At 46.6% G+C, this 20,861-nt stretch overlaps 1 protein-coding gene across 6 annotated transcripts in view; it reads right to left on the bottom strand.

The window, feature by feature from the left end:
* ARMC9 (armadillo repeat containing 9) overlaps positions 1 to 20,861 on the bottom strand; it is a 91,559-nt gene that overhangs the window by 24,483 nt on the left and 46,215 nt on the right. For 5 of the 6 annotated variants that reach the window (XM_028731936.2, XM_028731938.2, XM_028731933.2 and 2 more), the window contains 5 exons: positions 19,162 to 19,301; positions 17,179 to 17,255; positions 13,788 to 13,862; positions 7,557 to 7,647; positions 3,876 to 3,934 (listed from right to left, as the gene is read on the bottom strand). In XM_028731936.2, coding sequence (XP_028587769.2) covers positions 3,876 to 3,934; positions 7,557 to 7,647; positions 13,788 to 13,862; positions 17,179 to 17,255; positions 19,162 to 19,301 — 442 coding nt within the window. The remainder of the gene's footprint in view (positions 1 to 3,875; positions 3,935 to 7,556; positions 7,648 to 13,787; positions 13,863 to 17,178; positions 17,256 to 19,161; positions 19,302 to 20,861) is intronic. The other variant, XM_028731939.2, reaches the window with a different exon arrangement.

Genomic DNA, 20,861 nt, shown 5'->3' with positions numbered 1-20,861 from the left:
CAGTCTCTGCCAAAATCGTTAATGCTTAAATCATTACGGGGCAGAGGCAAGGCTTAAAGGCACATTAGGTGAATTGCATGGCTGGAGGCAAGCTAAGAAGTTAACAAGCCACATGCCACCCTGCCGCTTCCTTTTGAAGCGTGGGGTGGGCACAACCTTTGGTGCAGCCAATGACAGGGGTCCTGACACTGGGCAAGCAATTGGGTGCTCTGTGACCTAGCAGGCGGAGATGGTTCCAGTGCCCAATTGGCATCCGGACTGTCACCAGGGACATCACTGATAGGAGGAAGTGCTGGAGGTGGCTCCATGGTGGGAGGGTCTTTGGGAGGGTCCTGGCTCTCAGGGTGTGGTTGCAGAACAGTACAAGCATGCTATAGTCCGATGGATAATTCAACTACAGAAGACGACAGCGGCAGCCTTGCTGGTTCAATCAGAAGTCTATCCACTCAAGCATTCCCACTTCTCCCCTGCCCCTCCATAAAAGGAATAACTCTCTAGTCTTGATCAACAAAAGCAGATTGCCCACAGGGCAAAGGTCAAACACATGCATCTCTTCACACATGCAAAGGGGAAAGAGTCAGTGTGGGCAGTGTGCTCTATCTGGATTCAAACCACTTCTCAGCTACGAAGTTACTATCTCTCTGTCAGGAGCCAAGTTGCACCATGGGCCTCTTGTGTAGGCAAGAGGAGATTAAGGTGCAAGAGTTCAGTGGTCTATGTATGCTAGACATGAGCTGTGGACCTGATTCAGGTCATACCCATAAGTCAAGGCCAAACAGCCCATGTGCAGAAGAGCTGGTCAGCTGTGGGCAAACATCTCCCACCCACCCCAACCAGAAAAAGGTCTTAGTCCTCATTCTACAAAAAAGGCAACCTGTCCAGTACTGTTAAAAGATGTACCAGGGAACTGAAACTCACAGCCTAGCTGAAGGCAAGCAAAGAGAATCAGGATCCTGGGTCATTGTAGCAGTCTGCAAGTCATACTTCACACATTCGGGTTTGGGGTTCCTGTGCCCCCCCCCCCAACTGTCACTCTATGTTCGCTAATCAGGCATGTTCTGCAGATCTTCACAGTGCTTCAAAAACCTGCCAAACCTGCTTGACTAGAGATCAGAAAGGTCAAGAAAAAATTGACATGCATCAGTCAATGATGCTTCATTCATACTATCTACAGTCCTGTGAACAACAACCATTGCTACACAGCCAAAGAGATAGACCCACAGCAATTGGGGTGTGGGTGTGGGTGACTTCTGTTACACAAATAAGTAAACTGTAAAGCTTAGAATTGCTTGCCTTTCCACTCTGGTGAATGAAAGGTGCTCTGTAACTTGGAAGGTGAAATGGGAATGCGCTCTTAGGAATATTTTACAATCCTCCCATCTGTCGCAAGGGGCCCTAAACAGGAGACCTTCTCAGTGGGCTCTGCCCCAAGTCTTTCGGGTATTTCCAGGTAATCCCAAACTACAGCCTCATCTTCCCTTTAAATAGCCGACAGAGCTTGTCCTTTTTGCCTTGCTGAACATGAGACAGAGACATTTGCTTTGGCAAATGATCCTTTCAAGACCACAAATTTCACACTATTTATATCCCAGTATTTTTCCAGGAATTTCTCACCAGTTGTAATCGTGCTGGCACAGATGCACCAGTGGAGGAATGCAAGCAGGGCGGATGGAGGCTTATTATCAGAGCATCTTCTTTAAAACGTGCTCTGCAGGTTGGCCTGGTCATTAAGACAGGTCAGCACGTCCACATAACAAGCCCAAGGATTAGGACCGAGCTAAAACTGTTTCACTTTTTTGTGCATGCTTTGGCAGTGTCAAAAAACACCTCCCCTTTCTGATGATTTTTCAACACTCCTTGCCAACATGCTCATTTATTCATTTGAATTGTCCCTCACTTGCCTCACCAAATTGCCTTAAGTGACCCGTCCAAGGCTAATAAAATGCTTTGTGATTTCACTTCATGCTGTGACCTCACCAGAACTGATAAACTATGCCATCCCACTCAATATAGGATTCCTAACTGGATGGAATGAGCCATGTGACTATATTCAGGAAGAAGACTTGGGGAGGGGATGAAAAGGAACAGTGTGACAGGGAAACACCTAGGTCCAAATCCTGATTCTGTGGCTTCAGGGAAGTTTCTCTTCACCCCACCCCATAGCATCTCAGATGCAAAAGTACAGAGTTTTGTCCATCTTGTTTTGGAGAGTAAGCCCATTTCTGGAGGTCCAGGGTACCTAAGGGATCGCCCAAACCCTTGGACCGCAGCTCAAACACTCAGATAACCCGCAGGAGCATCACTGGTCATTCCCTGAGTTGATGAGGCTCCACTATGAACCCCCAAATTTGGGATCCCCTCCAAATCTGTGCCAAACTTTTGCAGCGTTTTGCAGCAAAAAACACCCCATTTTGCAGCGCCCCACCAATTCATCAATTGCTACTCAAACCTGGGGTCATAGCTATGAACCCTAGGTTTAAGAAGCAATTGCTCCATTTGTGGTGAGTGGCAAAAGACAGGGTTTTCACTGGGGGGGGGGGGAATCACCCTGCAAAACTTTGGCACGGGTTTGCAGAGGATCCCAACTTTTGTAGTTCGTATTTACTGGGCCCATAAACGGAGCCTCCGGTGTCGCTGGCCCAGTCCTGTGGAATACTCTGCCTTCTGTGCCAACTTTTAAACATCTGCTGAGAAGTTTTCTAGTCCGCCAGGCCTTTGCAGGCAATTAGGAATACATCCAGCCACAATGGTTAAGTGTTACGTCTTTTTTTTATGCTGCTTATATTGTATGGTTTTGTTTTTACTGCTGTAAAACCACTGTGACGTGTGACACAGTGGTACAGAAATATTTTTATCAATAAACAAACCCAGCCACCAAGTTCAGCTGAAGCCTTGGCTTTCTTTGGCCTCTGCAATCGTCAGGTGAAAGTGCAGAGCCAAGGTGGGTCTCTGCTCCCCGACTGCAGCTCAGAGTTGAAAGCAGGAGACAGAGATTCACTCCTCTGAGCAGCCATCAGGTGTAGAGAGGGAGAAAATAGATGCAACTCCAGCTCCCATCATCTCTAGCTCCAAACTGGAGGATGTAGGTGCCCCAGGACTTGCTTGGTAGAGCAAGTGGACCTGCCTCCCCACCTCCAGCTTGCAAAACCCCCCCGCTCTTGGCAGCTTCCAGCCAATAGGTGGACAGAGGGGCAGGAAATCCCCCTGCCTAATGTCATGCTGTGTCCCACAGGTAGAGGAAGAGGCCAAGGCAAGAACCTGCCCTTCCGGGAAGCAGGACCAGGCAACACAAACTTTTGGTTGGCTAGAATAGCTAGCCAAAATTGATCGACCCAGAAATGTTATGGGGCGCAGAGATATTATGACGGTCAAGTATTCCAGCCTTAGTGAGCTCTTAAGAGATCTTAAGAGATCTGCATTGGCTCGCAGTACGTTTCCGAGCACAATTCAAAGTGTTGGTGCTGACCTTTAAAGCCCTAAACGGCCTCGGTCCTGTATACCTGGAGGAGCGTCTCCACCCCCATCCTTCAGCCCGGACACTGAGATCCAGCGCCGAGGGCCTTCTGGCAGTTCCCTCATTGCGAGAAGCGAGGTTGCAGAGAATCAGACAGAGGGCCTTTTTGGTAGTAGCACCCGCCCTGTGGAACGCCCTCCCTTCAGATGTGATGGAAATAAGCAGCTATCCTATCTTTAAAAGACATCTGAAGGCAGCCCTGTTCAGGGAAGTTTTTAATATTTAATGCTGTACTGTTTTTAACACTTGATTGGGAGCCGCCCAGAGTGGCTGGGGAAACTCAGCCAGATAGGCGGGGTATAAATAATAAATTATTATTATTATTATTAAGACTTTCAGGCATCCAGCTTATAAAACTTACCTCGTCATTATCTTCCTTCTCCTCATCATCAGACTCAGCGCTATCATCCAATGGATCTTCTAGAAGGAAACAAGATGAAACATAAGAGAAAATGAGCGCAGCAGTTTGCTTCAGAAGAAGTTTTATTTAGCGGGTCCCCGTCCCCCCACCACTACCCTCATTTTCAACACTGACTGATATTTTTACTCTCTTTGGGCACGTTCCAATGAGGACATTTCCCCGCACACGCCATAATGAAAGCAGTGCTGTGTTAAGACATTTGGCCCAACCATTTTCCATCACTTTATAGAGGGGTGGCCTTGAAATGGCCTCGGAAGTTCTTTGCAATTGGGGTGGGGGGCTGGGCAAAGCTGTAACATTTTGTGTTGGGAGAGGTGAGGTAGCAGACAGACGCAGTCTTTCTCTTGCAGAACAGTGCCTGGGGCAACAGCGGGACTGCGGGGAGTAGGAGCTTGGTGACATTCCTCCTGGCAAACCTCCAGGGGAGAGGGTTTAAAACAACAACAACATCCAAGGACGGCCACATAAAACTTGAAATCTTGATAAGCATCGCTCCCTTTGGGACACTGGCATTTGCAAGGAGGAATGCTGCCAAGCTGCTGCTTCTTGTCCAAAGTTTTTCAAGTAAGAGGAAGCCTGAGCCTCTGCTGCCTTCTTATAAGAAGAGCCCATTGGATCAGGCCAATGGACCGTCCAGCCCAGCATCCTGTTCTCAGAGTGGCCAACCAGATGACCACCCAACCTCTGCTTAAAAACCTCCAATGAAGGAGAGAGTCCACTGCTATCAGGTGCTGGTGTGGTTCCTCGGGAGCAAACAGGCAAAACTCCAACCTGTCTTTTCCAGGCTTTATTATCTGTACAAACTATTTACAGTGCAGAGTATTGCAAGTCCATGTCTGCTCAGTCGCTAGCAGAATCTGGGAGTGGGCGGTCCTTATGCTTTCCCCAGCATAACAGCCGTGTGACCCCCAACCTTCTCCTCCCCTCTCTGCGCCGAAGACTACTGCGCAGAACAGGCGCTGGCAAAGGGGGACTCGCCTCCCCTCCGCTTTGCTCAGGCTCAGTGTTGAGGCTCTCCTTAGCATCTTCTGATCCTTGCACCCCCTCCCCACGAGGTGTGGCTTCCCTCCTCGCCAGAGGAAGAACTACTTCGCAAGACCTTCAGAGGCTCCCTGTAACACAACTGCCCTTCCACCTCTCGCCTCTGAGCTGATGGCAGTTCCCTGACAACTGCCTTCCAAGAAAGTCCATTCCACTGTCAAACAGCTCATTGAGGAGATTTCACCCCTCCCATATCCAAGAATCTGCTGATGTTCTCTGCTGATTCTCCAGAGAGGAGGGGGTGGTTTCTGCTCTCTACTTATTTCGCTCCAGCCTCACATCAAAGAGAGAGAGAGACTGAGTGTTAGAGAGAGATCATGTGTATAGATAAGGTTGCTGCTAACAGCAGCTGCAGACACTCAGTGCAGTTCAGCATTTTCGCTTAGACCTCATTTAGCTCTGTACATAAAAAGGTAAAGGTACCCCTGCCCGTACGGGCCAGTCTTGCCAGACTCTAGGGTTGTGCGCTCATCTCAATCTATAGGCCGGGAGCCAGCGCTGTCCGCAGACACTTCCGGGTCACGTGGCCAGCGTGACAAGCTGCATCTGGCGAGCCAGCGCAGCACACGGAACGCCATTTACCTTCCCGCTATAAAGCGATCCCTATTTATCTACTTGCACCCGGGGGTGCTTTCGAACTGCTAGGTTGGCAGGCGCTGGGACCGAACGACGGGAGCGCACCCCGCCGCGGGGATTCGAACCGCAGACCATGCGATCGGCAAGTCCTAGGCGCTGAGGTTTTACCCACAGCGCCACCCGCGTCCCTTCAGCTCTGTACCTAGTTGTGTATTATAGTTGTAGATATTATAAAAGAAGATATTCTACAGAGCTGCTCTCCGAGTCGTTTATGCTCTGCTATACTCTGCTATACTCTGCTGTGCGACGACTGTCTTCTTGTTGGAGTGAATCCGGTGCTCACAACTCTAAGCTGTGAGTCCACAGCACTTTGACCTGTTCCTGTGCAGAAGGTGGTCTCTGGAAGTGCTACCCAGCTCGCCTGGCCCAGTCGGCGCTGAGTGGATGAGTCCAGTTGGTGACACTGGCTCAAGGGCGATGCTGACACTCATGCCATCAGAAAGTTCTTCCTAATATTTAATGTCCCTAATATATGTGTGCTTCTAGATGAGTGTTTATTGAGAGAAGGGTTCTCCACATGCATGTAAACTTTCCAGGGAAGATCAGTTAAGTTTAAAAAAAACACATTTATAGTAACTCAACAACCGCAGTAAGATCCTGCCTGTAAGTACTCTTAAGACACCTAAACCCTCCGTAATTTGTAATCTAAATGTATTTGCAAGCGGAGAAATGGCTAGCTGAGTCACAATACAGTTCAGCTCACAGCTAGTGGCTATTTTGCTCGTGGCCAAACTATAGTATTCAAGCACATCGCTGCAAAATTTCCACTGATATGTTAAATGAATCGTGCTCTGCAGCTGACCACACAGAACAGTCACATGACTACCTCATGATGGGCTGAAAGGCGACAGAGATGAAATTGCCATGCTAAAAGCTGCAATCCTAGTTCACTTACCAAGAAGTAAGTCTGGCTGAAATAAGTGGGCCTTATTCATGAGTAAACACAATTACTGCGATGCTGTAAGGCTGCAATCATAAGCACAATTACTTGGAAGTAAGCGCCAATGAACTCAGTGGAGTTTACCTGCAAGTGAACAGGTTTAGGAAAATGCTGCCAGGCTGCAATCATCTGGAAGTCTTTCCAAATGAAATCAGGGGGGTTTACTTCTATCTATACGTGGTTATCATTGCAATCCTAGAAGACGCACCTTCTGTTTCAGCTTTAAACATCTGCTGAAAAAGTTTCTATTCCAGGGAAGATCAGGTAAGTTTAAGAAACATGTTGCCAACAACCCATTTGTTTTAAGTCTATTTCCATTAGGCTTATGCAGGGAATTAAAAGCACGTGTTGTATTGTATTGTATTGTATTGTATTGTATTGCATTGCATTGCATTGCATTTCTATACCCGAAGGTCTAGGGCAGTTCACATAAAGGACCACATACATAAAATCAAAATACAAACAGCAACCCAGTAAAAAAAACAAAACTCCTAAAAAGAGCCAGCATTTCAAAAAAGTTATAGGATGTAGAATTAATTTTATAATGAAATGATTTTAGAATGTTGTACTATTTTATTGTTGTTAGCTGCCCTGAGCCCGGCTTCGGCTGGGGAGGGTGGGATATAAATAAAAAAAAAATATTATTATCAGGTCAGGCAAAGGCCTGGTTAAAAAGGAACCTTTTCGTCTGGCACCTAAAGGTGTATAGTGAAGGTGCCTGGCAAACTTCCCAGGGGAAGTTCCATAATATTTCCATAATAGCTAGCTTATTTCTGATCTTAACATTTTAAATGTTTTTTATTGCATGATTTTGCATAAAATTATAAAGACTTATGATTTTAAAAAAAATGAATAGTGGTAAATAAACATTTTTATAAAGACTGATGTTCTCGGTCTGAAACCCCCTGGCCTGCCTTCACTTCTTCTGGTCCTCTGCCTGAGAGCAATAAAAGGCTTTTTAAATAAAGATTTTCAGCCCAGATGCGACTGTGTGTCCCTCTGACCTGATTTAAGCTGCTTGATAATAAACTCAATCTGCTGGATCATATCAGCGTTTCCTTCCTCGATGTAGCAGCGCAGAATGTCTTCCATTTCCTGGACGGGTTGGAAAACAGAGCTGTGTCAGTGGATCATATGGGTGACCTCAGCAAAGGGTCATTTCACTGGTTTGTTTAGCTTCAGAAAAGAACGTTGCGGTGGGAGAGCTGCGCCCAACTGCAGACATTCTGTTCTCTCCATCCATCAGAGCAGTGCCTGGCCATGGGAGAGGAAAAGCCTTCCACAACATCCACAGCAGACATATTTCTGACACCTAAGTCAAACACAGAATGATTTAAGACTGGGTGTGCTGACCCCTGCAATTTCTCCAAATGTGGGAAACTCGACTGCATAATGTGTAAAAGAGAAAACTCTCAAACAAATGTGGTTCACAGCTTCTCAAAGTCTTCCATATCTCACAGAGGCCAAACCAGAACAGTACCCAAATAGCACTTTGGGTAGGGCTTTTTTCCAGCCGGAACTCACCAGAACTCAGTTCCGGTACCTCTCAGGTGGGTGCCACTGCCATTCTAAGAGAACAAGGGAGGTGTTCATGGTGAGTTCTGGCACCTCTTTTTCTAGAAAAATAGCACTGCGTACACAAACTTATTAAAAGTCACCAAGTAGCAAGCTAGCCTTTAGCTGCTCCTAATAAAAGTATAGTATTAGGTATTGTATCCCATTTGTCCTCACTGCCTTGTTGTGGCGAAGGGGCTTGAATAACTCAGAGAAGCTATGAGCTATGCCGTGCAGGGCCACCAAAGATGGACAGGTCAGGTCATAGTGGAGAATTTTGATCAAACGTGATCCACCTGGAGCAGGAACCGGTAAGCCACTCCAGTATCCCTGCCAAGAAAACTCCATGGACAAAGACAACAGGCATATAAAAGTTATGACGCTGGAAGATGAGCCCCTCAGGTCGGAAGGCGTCCAACGTGCTACTGAGGAAGAGCGGAGGACAAGTACAAGTAGATCCAGAGCTGATGAAGCGGCTGGGCCAAAGCCAAAAGGACGCTCAGTTGCGGATATGCCTGGAAGCGAAAGGAAAGTCCAATGTTGTAAAGAAAAATATTGCATAGGAACCTGGAATGTAAGACCAATGAACCTGGGTAAGTTGGATGTGGTCAAAAATGAGATGGCAAGAATAAATATTGACATCCTGGGCATCAGTGAACTAAAATGGATGGGAATGGGCGAATTCAGTTTGGATGACCATCATATCTACTACTGTGGGCAAGAATCCTGTAAAAGAAATGGAGTGGCCCTCATAGTCAACAAAAGAGTGGCGAAAGCTGTACTGGGATGCAGTCTCAAAAATGATAGAATGGTCTCAATACAAATCAAAGGCAGACCTTTTAACATCACAGTAATCCAAGTTTATGCACCAACTACCGGTGCTGAAGAAACTGAAATTGGCCAATTCTACGAAGACTTACAACACCTTATAGAATTGACACCAAAGAAGGATGTTCTTCTCATTATAGGGGATTGGACTGCTAAAGTAGGGAGTCAAGAGATAAAAGGAACAACTGGCAAGTTTGGCCTTGGAATTCAAAACGAAGCAGGGCAAAGGCTAATAGAGTTCTGCCAAGAGCAGTGTTTCCCAACCTTTTTTGGGCAAAGGCACACTTGTTTCATGAAAAAAATCTCGAGGCACACCACCATTACAGCCCCGTGACGTCAGCACGCAGCGTCACGCCGGGAGGGACGCACGAAAGTGTAAGTTTCAATTTTTCCCCCTCCCCCTTGCCTTCCTTCTGTGCCAACCGCCAAAAAGCCAAGAAAAAAGCCAAGACTTTAGGGCAGCAGGTCAACACGGAAGAAGCTCCTACCTAAGGACAGGTGCGACGGCCGTGTCCTCTTCTGCCACACTTGGCAGCCCTGCCTCACGGTCGTGACTCCCACCCTGATTTCTCCCCGCAGGTCGAGCGGCACAGGCAGCCCAATGTGTCCAGCCCAGACACAAGCCCCGCTTCCCCACTCTAGATCCTGAATGCGACCAAGTGCTCCGGGCTCCTCGCCTGCTCGAGGGATGGCATTGCAGGCAAGCTGCCGGCCGTCGCCATCGCCGCCCCCTCATGCGAGTGGACCTGCCCGGAGTGGTGGGCCGGGGGAGGCTCGCTCTCTGTGGGGATGTGGCCCGCACGCGCGGCCCCGCTTCCTCCTGCCCAGGGCTGAGCTCCTTACCCGCGATCTCGGTCTCGCGCACGCGGATCCCACTTATTCCGAAGCTCGCGCCACTAGCCGGGGCTCTCACACCGTGCCAGGGCGAGGCGGCGCGGCCCACTGAAGTCATCGCGGCTCGCCGCCGCCCTCGACTTCCCTGTTCCCTCCCCTCCCTCGGGTCGCCGTGGTTACCGAGGACTGCAAGCTGCTCGGGCGAGTGTGGGGCATTAAGTGGGAGAAGGAAAATTAAAATTAAAACTCGCCTGAAGGCCGCCTCTCCGGATATCTTTCGATTTTTTTAATTTTTCCCGCGGCACACCAGGCAACGTCTCGCGGCACACTAGTGTGCCGCGGAACACCGGTTGGGAAACACTGGCCAAGAGAACAAGCTGGTCATCAAAAAAAACTCTTTTCCAACAACACAAGAGATGACTCTACACACGGACATCACCAAATGGGCAGCATCGAAATCAGATTGATTATATTCTCTGCAGCCAAAGATGGAGAAGCTCTATACAGTCAGCAAAAACAAGACCTGGAGCTGACTGTGGCTCAGATCATCAGCTTCTTATAGCAAAATTCAAGCTTAAACTGAAGAAAGTAGGAAAAACCACTGGGCCGGTAAGATACAATCAAAATAAAATCCCTTATGAATACACAATGGAAGTGAGGAACAGGTTTAAGGATTTGGTGGAGAGAGTGCCTGAAGAACTATGGATGGAGACTCGTAACATTATACAGGAGGCAGCAACGAAAACCATCCCAATGAAAAGGAAATGCAAGAAAGCAAAGTGGCTGTCCAATGAAGCCTTACAAATAGCGGGGGAGAGAAGGCAAGCAAAATGCGAGGGAGATAGTGAAAGATACAGGAAATTGAACGCAGATTTCTGAAAAATAGCAAGGAGAAGGCCTTCTTAAACGAGCAATGCAAAGAAATAGAGGGAAACAATAGAATGGGGAAAACCAGAAATCTGTTCAAGAAAATTGGAGATATGAAAGGAACTTTTTGTACAAAGATTACCATAATAAAAGACAAAAGTGGTAAGGACCTAACATAAGCAGAAGACATCAAGAAGAGGTGGCAAGAATACACAGAGGAATTATACCAGAAAGATATGGATGTCTCATACACCCCAGGTAGTGTGGCTGCTGACCTTGAGCCAGACATCCTGGAGAGTGAAGTCAAATGGGCCTTAGAAAGCACTGCTTTCTAAGTGATGGTATTCCAGCTGAACTATTTAAAATTTTAAAAGATGATGCTGTTAAGGTGCTACACTCAATATGCCAGCAAGTTTGGAAAACTCAGCAGTGGCCAGAGGATTGGAGAAGATCAGTCTACATCCCAATCCCAAAGAAGGGCAGTGCCAAAGAATGCTCCAACTACTGCACAATTGCCCTCATTTCACACGCTAGCAAGGTTATGCTTAAAATTCTACAAGGCAGGCTTAAGCAGTATGTGGACAGAGAACTCCCAGAAGTGCAAGCTGGATTTCGAAGGGGCAGAAGAACCAGAGACCAAATTGCAAACATGCGCTGGAATATGGAGAAAGCTAGAGAGTTCCAGAAAAACATCTACTTCTGCTTCATTGACTATGCAAAGCCTTTGACTGTGTCGACCACAGCAAACTATGGCAAGTTCTTGAAGAAATGGGAGTGCCTGATCACCTCATCTGTCTCCTGAGAAATCTCTATGTTGGACAAGAAGCTACAGTTAGAACTGGGTATGGAACAACTGATTGGTTCAAAATTGGGAAAGGAGTACGGCAAGGCTGTATATTGTCTTCCTGTTTATTAAACTTATATGCAGAATTCATCATGCGAAAGGCTGAGCTCCATGATCACTGCAGATGGTGACAGCAGTCACAAAATTATAAGACGCCTGCTTCTTGGGAGAAAAGAAATGACAAACCTAGACAGCATCTTAAAAAGCAGAGACATCACCTTGCCAACAAAGGTCCGTATAGTTAAAGCCATGGTTTTCCCAGTAGTGATGTATGGAAGTGAGACCTGGACCATAAAGAAGGCTGATCACTGAAGAATTGATGCTTTTGAATTCTGGTGCTGGAGAAGACTCTTGAGAGACCAATGGACTGCAAGAAGATCAATCCATTCTTAAGGAAATCAGCCCTGAGTGCTCACTGGAAGGACAGATCCTGAAGCTGAGGCTCCAATACTTTGGCCACTTCATGAGAAGAGGAGACTCCCTGGAAAAGACCCTGATGTTGGGAAAGATGGAGGGCACAAGGAGAAGGGGACAAGAGAGGACGAGATGGTTGGACAGTGTTCTTGAAACTACAAACATGAGTTTGACCAAGCTGCGGGAGGCAGTGGAAGACAGGAGTGCCTGGCGTGCTGTGGTCCATGGGGTCACGAAAAGTCAGACACGACTAAACAACTAAACAACTAAACAACAACAACAACAACATCCCATTTGTCCATTAGGGAGGAAAAATCCAAACATGTCTGCTTGCATTTTTTGCCTATTAGAAGTTGCCAAGCCAATAATAAGATTCTCTTCTAAGTTAAGAACATCAAAGCTTCTCCTGGGGAGATTCTTCCATCTTTCCTTCTCAAGTGATACAGGATGAGTTGATGTTGAGTAGCAATTTAAAAACAAAGCCGTTTGATCCACCAATTTAAAAACCCTGCTGCAGTGTGTTCACAGATAGCTTTTTAGAATAGGCTAGGGGAGATAAGATAAGAATCACAGGCAAGAACACAAACATCCATCAGGCTTACACTTAAAACGGATTTCGTATAATGGCACAGAATCAGAGTGAGAGCTAGCACAAATCAGAACAGATACCAGCTTTTGTTGGGCTGTTTAGTTGTGGTGTATTGTTATCTCCCACCAAAACATTTCTGCAGAAGGCAATTCATCACCTCTTCCCATTCAGCAAGACCAACTTACAAGGATGGCGTACTGCCTCTTTCACAATGCCCTGTGGTTCCATTAAAGCCCTAATTTAACACAGATAACTTCTTGCAAGGGATGGAACTGATTCAGCCTACACCATTCTGTGACCTTGCAAATGTTCCTTAGGAAGCAGCTGGCAAAACTCAGCCTTGGCCCAAGCCCACTGGTCTTTCTCCATTGTCCTGAGCAGCACGGCTGCAGCTGCTGGCAACACGCTCAGCTCCTAAGTGGACAGAGCACCAGTTCAGAAAAAGGCGAGAGAGAAACAGAATGCCAACTCAGGTGTGCTTGCGTTGTCATTTTGCTATGCATTTACTGAAAGAACTACCATCCCTGGGAAGGCCCATATACCTGGAGGGTGGGACCATTTCCCCCCTGAAGATGCGCCTTATTTTGGTTGCAATCTGATGTGCACATGCTTAGAAGAAAAACCCAGTGACAATGAAGTCAAAGGGACTCCCTGCTGGGTAAACTTACTTCAAACAAAGCTGTTAATTATCAACAGATGGTCCACTTGCGGTTCTGAGCAATGAAGGAAACAAATTGCCACAGGCATCTTGATGTCCAGCATGAGAAAAGATTGCTGGACTGGATGGGCCTTCAATCTTATCCATCAGAGATATTCTGAATGTTAAAGGGACAAGGTGGAGAGCTCTGGGATTTGGAGTAAGTGCTCCTGTCCTTCTGAAAGGACAGATTCGGAGTGAGCATAGCTAACTCACTGGGAATGGGTACCCATTAAGGAAGACCTTAATACAGAATGTGTGGGTTAACCAAGTAGTTGCTCTGGAAATTAACATGGAGGTAAATTGAATTTCCCTTACAAAGTAGCATGGGATCACATCATGGGGAAACAGCACCCATGCTACTGGGGGCATAGTATCATTCTGTCAGCACACCCACGAAGGAGGGGGCTGAGATCTCCTTCAGAAACCAAGTATCCCATTGAGGCATGAGACCTTTTCAAGGAAGGAAAAAATACAACTTAAAAGCCAAGCATTGCAATTGAAAGTGAGGCAATTATTAGGACATCCTAGCTTTCTCTCATTCACTGCTGCTGACTTAGCCCCTTGCTTTGTTACGAGCAAATAAACAGCAGCCCAGGCTCTCTCACCATTGCTCGAGCTTCCTCTCGTATGGACGGAATAGCCAGGATGCTGTAAAGTGCCCCATTCACGTACGGATGAATCTGCAAATGAAAAGCAATGGATAAGCTCATTCCTCACCACACCGTCTAATGTTCATCCTCTCCCTCTTCTGTCCCACCTCCCCTCTGTTGTAAATAAAAACCTGCCCTTTTCCCTTATGGGGTATCCAAGAGCCCACATAGAGTCCTTACATAGGTTCCCTATTGGTAGGAGAGAATAACAGAGGCCAACCAGAGAATATTGAGAAGCAAAGCAGCTAGTAAGCTTGATCTTTATTGATCTGTTGCAACAGGGTGCTCCCCTCACACGCAGGTAAGGAGAAGGAACCCAGGAAAATGGCGCGCGAGGCCTTATAAAGACTTTTGAAATTGCCACCCTGTAGATCAAGACCACCCCCAGAAACATCATACCTACATCACAGAAGGGGTGTAACCTAAGACCACCCCTCAGATACATCATACCTACATCACAAAAAAGGCGGTCTTAAAACAGAAATTTGAATGTTGTTTTTCTCCTGTCCTTGTTTATCTCCTGTCTGGCAGGTTACTTGATTGGATTGCCTGGGGAGCCTGGCCAGTCTTTTGTAGTGATAAATACTTAAGTTCCTGGGCCAGGTCACAGGCTAACACCCTATTCAAAACAAAAAAAAAAAAATCCTTCCAGTAGCACCTTAAAGACCAACTAAGTTAGTTCTTGGTATGAGCTTTCGTGTGCATGCACACTTCTTCAGATACCCTATTCAAACACAGACATACCCTTAAGACAGGATTTGTGAAGGAAAAGACAATGAGGAGGCTTTTCCATTTTGGCCTTGCAGAGAAAACATTTGCTCAGTTTAGGAATCAAAATGGCTTCAGGTCGGTTTTCCTGTGCTGATCTATGTAAGTGTGGTTATGAACATTACTATATATCTAAGGCCATAAAATCCCTATCACACCTCAAGAACCACATCTTCAGCAATGCCTTTCCAAGCTGCCCTGCACCTTCGCTTGCTCTTCCTTAACTCACCATGCAGTATTATGGCTAAAAGTGCAATGTACAAGCCAGGAAGTCCCCAGGTCATATTTCACTTCCACCATTAACTCAATTGGAGACCTTAGGCAAGCCAACCTCTCTGAGTCTCTATCCCCAGGGTGCAATTTGGAGGGATTAAGCCTGACCTACCTTGCAAAGATGTATAAGATCAGAATACAAAGAATAAGATAAGAATATGAAACCCTTTGAATACGAAACACTATCCGTTTTAGTCATGAGATGTTCCACACAAGTGTTAAATAAAAAGTGAACACACCATAAAAACACAGCAATAAAAAATAATCATGTTTCCTGTCGCAATTGAACTGATTTATCTACAAAGTCCTAAATGGCTTTGTGACCAGGATGCTTAAAAGACTGTCACTACCACCTGACCCTTGTCATTCACCAAGGTGGTGGTTCTCAAAACGTGGGGGCTAGCCGGAGAAGAGAGGGTGAGCCCCCTCCGCTCTGGCCCTAAATAGGGTAAGCCACGCCCCCCAGCCAGCCAATTGGCTGGCTGGGAGGCGTGGACGGTCGGGATTCCCCTGTTCTCGCGGGGGCTGAAACCAGCCCCCGCTCACGTGGGGAGGGCGTGATGCCCGCAACCCCACCTCTTGGGGCAGGCCCAGAAGTAGCTTTCTCAAACTTTCTTCTCTGGGCCACACTTTCAGAAAACAATTTGCTTGTGCTACACCCAGCTTTTTTATTGATAAAGAAATATATTGGGAAACAAAAAAAACACCCGCTAGCAGTGCTTCATTTATAACACAGAACACAACTATTTTATAGGACATCCAGAAAGTATAAAACAATTTAGCTACATAAGAACAGGAATCATTCTCAAAGTACATGTATGCACCTTAAGTATGTACACAAATGCAATGAGAGTTGTGAGCTTGATTTTGCTGGGAAATCTCATTTATATATCAGGTCTAATTTGAGACAAACAAACTCTCATCTCCTCATCAACACAAAGAGGCCTTTCTCTTTTCTGATATTTCACATTTGTCACGTTGAAAGTACTTGTTCACAACAGTATGTCTTGGAAAACTGCAAAAGAATAGCCAATGCTCATGAAGAGAGGCATGGATACTATATGATACGTCATTGAAATGATCAATTTTTTCTTTGATTGCCCTTGAATCTTCCCACCATCTTCTCCTGCCAAACCAGTGTGGTGCAGCACACCCTTTGAGAACCACTGCACCGAAGTTAGGTGGGGAGGCCCTTCGGCATGTCCTGCCACCATCTAAAGCAGTAGTGGCCAAACTTGGCCTTCCAGCAGTTGTTGGACTACAACTCCCATCATCCTTAGCTAACAGGACCAGTGGTCAGGGATGATGGGAACTGTAGTCCCAAAACAGCTGGAGGGCCAAGTTTGGCCACCACTGGTCTAAAGTGTGGTCGACAGGAAGGGAGGAGACAATTTTCCACCACTGAACCCAGGCTGTGGAATTCTTTGCTCCACAAGAGTTCTCCAGTTGTACAGTTCCAGGTACAAAGGCAACCTTCTCCAAACCGGAGACCGCCAGCTGTTTTGGACTGCAGTTCCCATCAGCCGCTGCCACCAAGGCGCTGCTGCTATTAATGCAATACTTTCAGTTTGCAAATTGCCCTCCAAAGCCACGGAAGCCGGTGGCTCTGTGTCCTGACATCTCCAGAAGCTGAGATCTGGAATCGTGAGAGCAACATGTGCGTTTCTGCAAGAGGACCGCATGACACAGAGCGTTGTGACTCAGGGTCAGAGAGATACTTTGAAGATAATTCCAGGAACTGGCAGTCTGGAATCCAAATGGGCTTGGTAAGAATGATACAGCTGTCTGACATTTCTTACTTTTTCTGTTACCCTTTGAGAATTCTAAAAAGAGGGTGGAGGGAAGAAGAGTGCCTTTGCAGAGTCCAGATACCGTATTTTTCGCTCTATAAGACGCACCAGACCACAAGACGCACCTAGTTTTTGGAGGAGGAAAACAAGAAAAAAAATATTCTTAATCTCAGAAGCCAGAACAGCAAGAGGGATTGCTGCGCAGTGAAAGCAGCAACCCCTCTTGCTGTTCTGGCTTCTGGGATAGCTGTGCAGCCTGCATTCGCTCCATAAGACGCACACACATATCCCCTTATTTTTTTAGGAGGAAAAAAATGAGTCTTTCTTATAGAGCAAAAAATACAGTAATTTCCCAAGATGAAGAACTTCAATTCGCCACCAAAGTATTTCAGAAACAGTCACACACCCAGGTTTTTATTTGCAATAAATAGAAGATGTTCTGTTTTGATTTCTAAAAGTGTTTTATCTTTGCCTCCTTCCTTCTTTATACCTGCAAGTATTAGCTATAAAATTACCTCGTGGTTCTCGTGGCCAAGGAGATCTGAGAGAACTTTGAGCACCTCGTTTGCAATGTTCACACACATTTTCTTCCCTGTGGAGGTTCAAAACACAGAGACAAAATTCCATCGAGTCAAATGCATTCCTTAGAAGAAGAAGATGGCATTTTGAATTTCTGACCCATTAATATGACCTGGGCTACCCTTCTAGATCTGAACTGCCTTGAGTCCTTGTCAGGGAAAAATGGGAGGTATAAATAAATATAGAAGAAGAAGAAGAAGAAGAAGAAGAAGAAGAAGAAGAAGAAGAAGAAGAAGAAGAAGAATTAACGACACAACCTTTGGGATTTTTGAGATTTAGACCAAGAAGAGCCTGCTGGATCAGGCCAAGTTACAGGGAACCAGGCAGAGGGCCTTCTCGGTGGTGGCACTGGCCCTGTGGAACGCCCTCCCACCAGATGTCAAAGAGAACAACAACTATCAGACTTTTAGAAGACATCTGAAGGCAGCCCTGTTTAGGGAAGCTAAATACATTACTGTATTTTAATATTTTGTTGGAAGCCGCCCAGAGTGGCTGGGGAAGCCCAGCCAAATGAGTGGGGTATAATACATTATTATTATTATTATTATTATTATTATTATTATTATTATTATTACCCATCTAGCCTAGCATCCTGCTCTCACAGTGATCTACCAGATACCTGCAGGAAGAGCTGGAAGACATCATTTTGGCTACCACAGAAGTAAATGCTACTGAGTTGGATGTGCTGATGGTCTGCCTCAGTAGAAGGCACCAGGGAGGGTGGGAGGTGCTTGTGGGGTTTTCTGCCTCAGGTGCCAAAGAGGTTGGCTGCTATTAGGAACCGGGAGCAGGACTGCAATTTGCTTCAGGCAGCAAAATCTATTGTGCTGGCACTAGGTCAGCATTGTCTAGGGTTGAGTCTTTCCCACTCTCTGCTTAAAAAGGTAAAGGGACCCCTGACCATTAGGTCCAGTCGTGACCGACTCTGGGGTTTCGGCACTCATCTCGCTTTACTGGCCGAAGGAGCCGGCGTACAGCTTCCGGGTCATGTGGCCAGCATGACTAAGCCGCTTCTGGCGAACCAGAGCAGCACACGGAAACGCCAATTACCTTCCCGCCAGAGCGGTACTTATTTATCTACTTGCACTCTGACTTGCTTTCGAACTGCTAGGTTGGCAGGAGCTGGGACCGAGCAACGGGAGCTCACCCTGTCGCGGGGATTCAAACCACCGACCTTCTGATTGGCAAGCCCTAGGCTCTGTGGTTTAACCCACAGCGACACCAGCGTACCTTCACTCTCTGCTTACCTGATCCAATTTGGATAATATACAAGCCATTTTATCTGCACTGTGTTTCCAAACCAATTCACAACAGACATCTGAGCAAACTAACCCAAGTCCTATCAGGCCACCTTTGACATGTGTGTGATTGAAAGGCCTTTGCCCCACAGATTCCTGCCCCTGGACCCCCTTACCACTGGGAGGTGCCCCACCACACCCCAGAAAGCTCACCATGGGGAAATGCAGTCCCCAGGCTAAAAAAAAAGGTCTCGATGTTAGGATATTTCCGTTCCACCTTAAAAGGGAGCAGGCTTTGTGAGTCACAGAGTCTGCGTATTTCCTGTTCACAGGAAGTTTATGTTTTCTATTGCTTTCGTTTCTCTCTCTGTGCCTGAGACACCAAAGCAGGCAGTCATGTTTTCTTTGTTCTGACCAACGCTGAATAAAGTTGTAAATAATGCTCTCCTGCGTGCATCTTTCGCTGTGCATTTTCTGATGATAGAGCGTGCAAGAGCTCTGGAATGTGAGAAGCTATTTCTGGGGCTCGTGTCGCTAATTGAATGATACTGCGTGTCTACGGGAGATCGATGGATCGTCCGGAATCGACGTGGGGCCTTGATGGATGATGTCTCCCTGGCAGTATCCCAACACTCCCATCCCCGCTGCACATAATATTTCCTTACACGAACTGAAAGATACCTGAGCTCCGAAGGCAGAGGTTCATGAGCAAGGCTACGGAGTAGGCCAAAGTGTAATCTGACATGCTGTCTGTATCTTTGAGTGCATCCACCAACCACAGGATAAGCCCATCTTTGATCATAGTCGACTGCAGAGCCCGCCTGGGAATTCAAAGACAGCGACAAACGTTTGTTTGTGGATTATTATTAATAATCAATTAATAATCTCTGTGAGAACAGGATTAGATTAGATTAGATTAGATTCTTTATTGTCATTACACAAGTGCAACATTGCACAAGTGCAACGAAATTGGATGCCATCCCTTAAAAACAACAAAAGCAAAACAACAACAACAACCAAACAAACCACATTCCAGCCACACCCACACCAACACCCATCAAACTCCCAGGTCACACTATCGAGTTACAGCATTCAAAAAGGCCACAGCTCTTGGACAGAAACTGTTTTTCAGTCTATTTGTCCTTGACTTGATGTTTCTATATCTCCTGCCAGAAGGCAGTAGTGCAAACAGACTGTATCCCGGGTGAGATGAATCCTGCAGGATGTTGTTTGCTTTCCTAAGACAACGGGAACCGTACAGTTCTTCCAAAGATGGGAGAGGATGACCAATAATCCTTTGGGCTGTGGTTATGACCTTCTGGAGCACCTTCCTCTCCCTAGCTGTACAACTGGAGAACCAAGCACAAATACAGTATGTAAGAATGCTCTCTATGGAGCCTCGGTAGAAGGACACCAGCAGTCTCTCACTCAGATTGTTCTTCTTCAAAAGTCTGAGGAAATAAATTCTCTGCTGGGCCTTCTTCACCAGAGCAGTGGTATTTGCGCTCCAAGTCATGCCCTGATCGATAGTTACTCCCAAAAACCTGAATTCCGCCACCCTCTCCACCCGTTCCCCGTTGATATACAAGGGCTGAATGTCCGCCTTTTTTTTCCTGTAATCCACCACCAATTCCTTGGTCTTAGCCGTATTAAGAGCCAGATTGTTCTCTCCACACCAAACACAGAGCCGCTCCACCTCGTCCCGATAGGCGGACTCATCCCCTCCTGAAATGAGCCCTACCACCGTAGTGTCATCAGCAAACTTGATGATTTTGTTGCTGGAATAGATGGCTGTACAGTCATACGTATAGAGAGCATAGAGCAGGGGACTCAACACACAACCCTGTGGTGAGCCGGTGTTAAGGCTAAGGGCTGTGGACATATGTGACCCTACTCTAACCCTCTGAGAACGTTCTGACAAAAAATCCAAAACCCAGAGACAGGTGGAGTTGGAGAGTCCAATCGCCTCTAGCTTGGACACCAGTCTATGGGGGAGGATAGTGTTAAAAGCAGAGCTAAAATCCACAAACAGCAGCCTCACATAACTCCCCGGCTGCTCCAGATGGGACAGAGCAGCATGGAGAGTGAGGTAGGTGGGCCTCTGACCTGCGGGGCTCCTCTTAACATTCAAAAATCTGCCACTTGAAATCCATCACCTCCACACAGCTTGCTTCCAATGAGAAAATTTGCAAGATACAATCTCCTGGAATAACTAATTTGTGGCACATTGTGATCCCATCGCACAGTGAGGCATTTCACAAGACTGCTCCGCGTGCTAACTGCAGGAAAAGCCAGCTCATGATGTCTTAAACTGCGTACAAAGTGGTCCCATGAAATAGCCCTAAATCAGTTATCAGGGTGAGAAGAAGGAAAGATAGAGC

Source organism: Podarcis muralis, chromosome 6 (assembly GCF_964188315.1).
Source record: "Podarcis muralis chromosome 6, rPodMur119.hap1.1, whole genome shotgun sequence".
NCBI lineage: Eukaryota > Metazoa > Chordata > Lepidosauria > Squamata > Lacertidae > Podarcis > Podarcis muralis.
The sequence above is the reverse complement of the archived record's forward strand: the minus strand, read 5'-3'. Positions and strand labels throughout refer to the sequence as shown.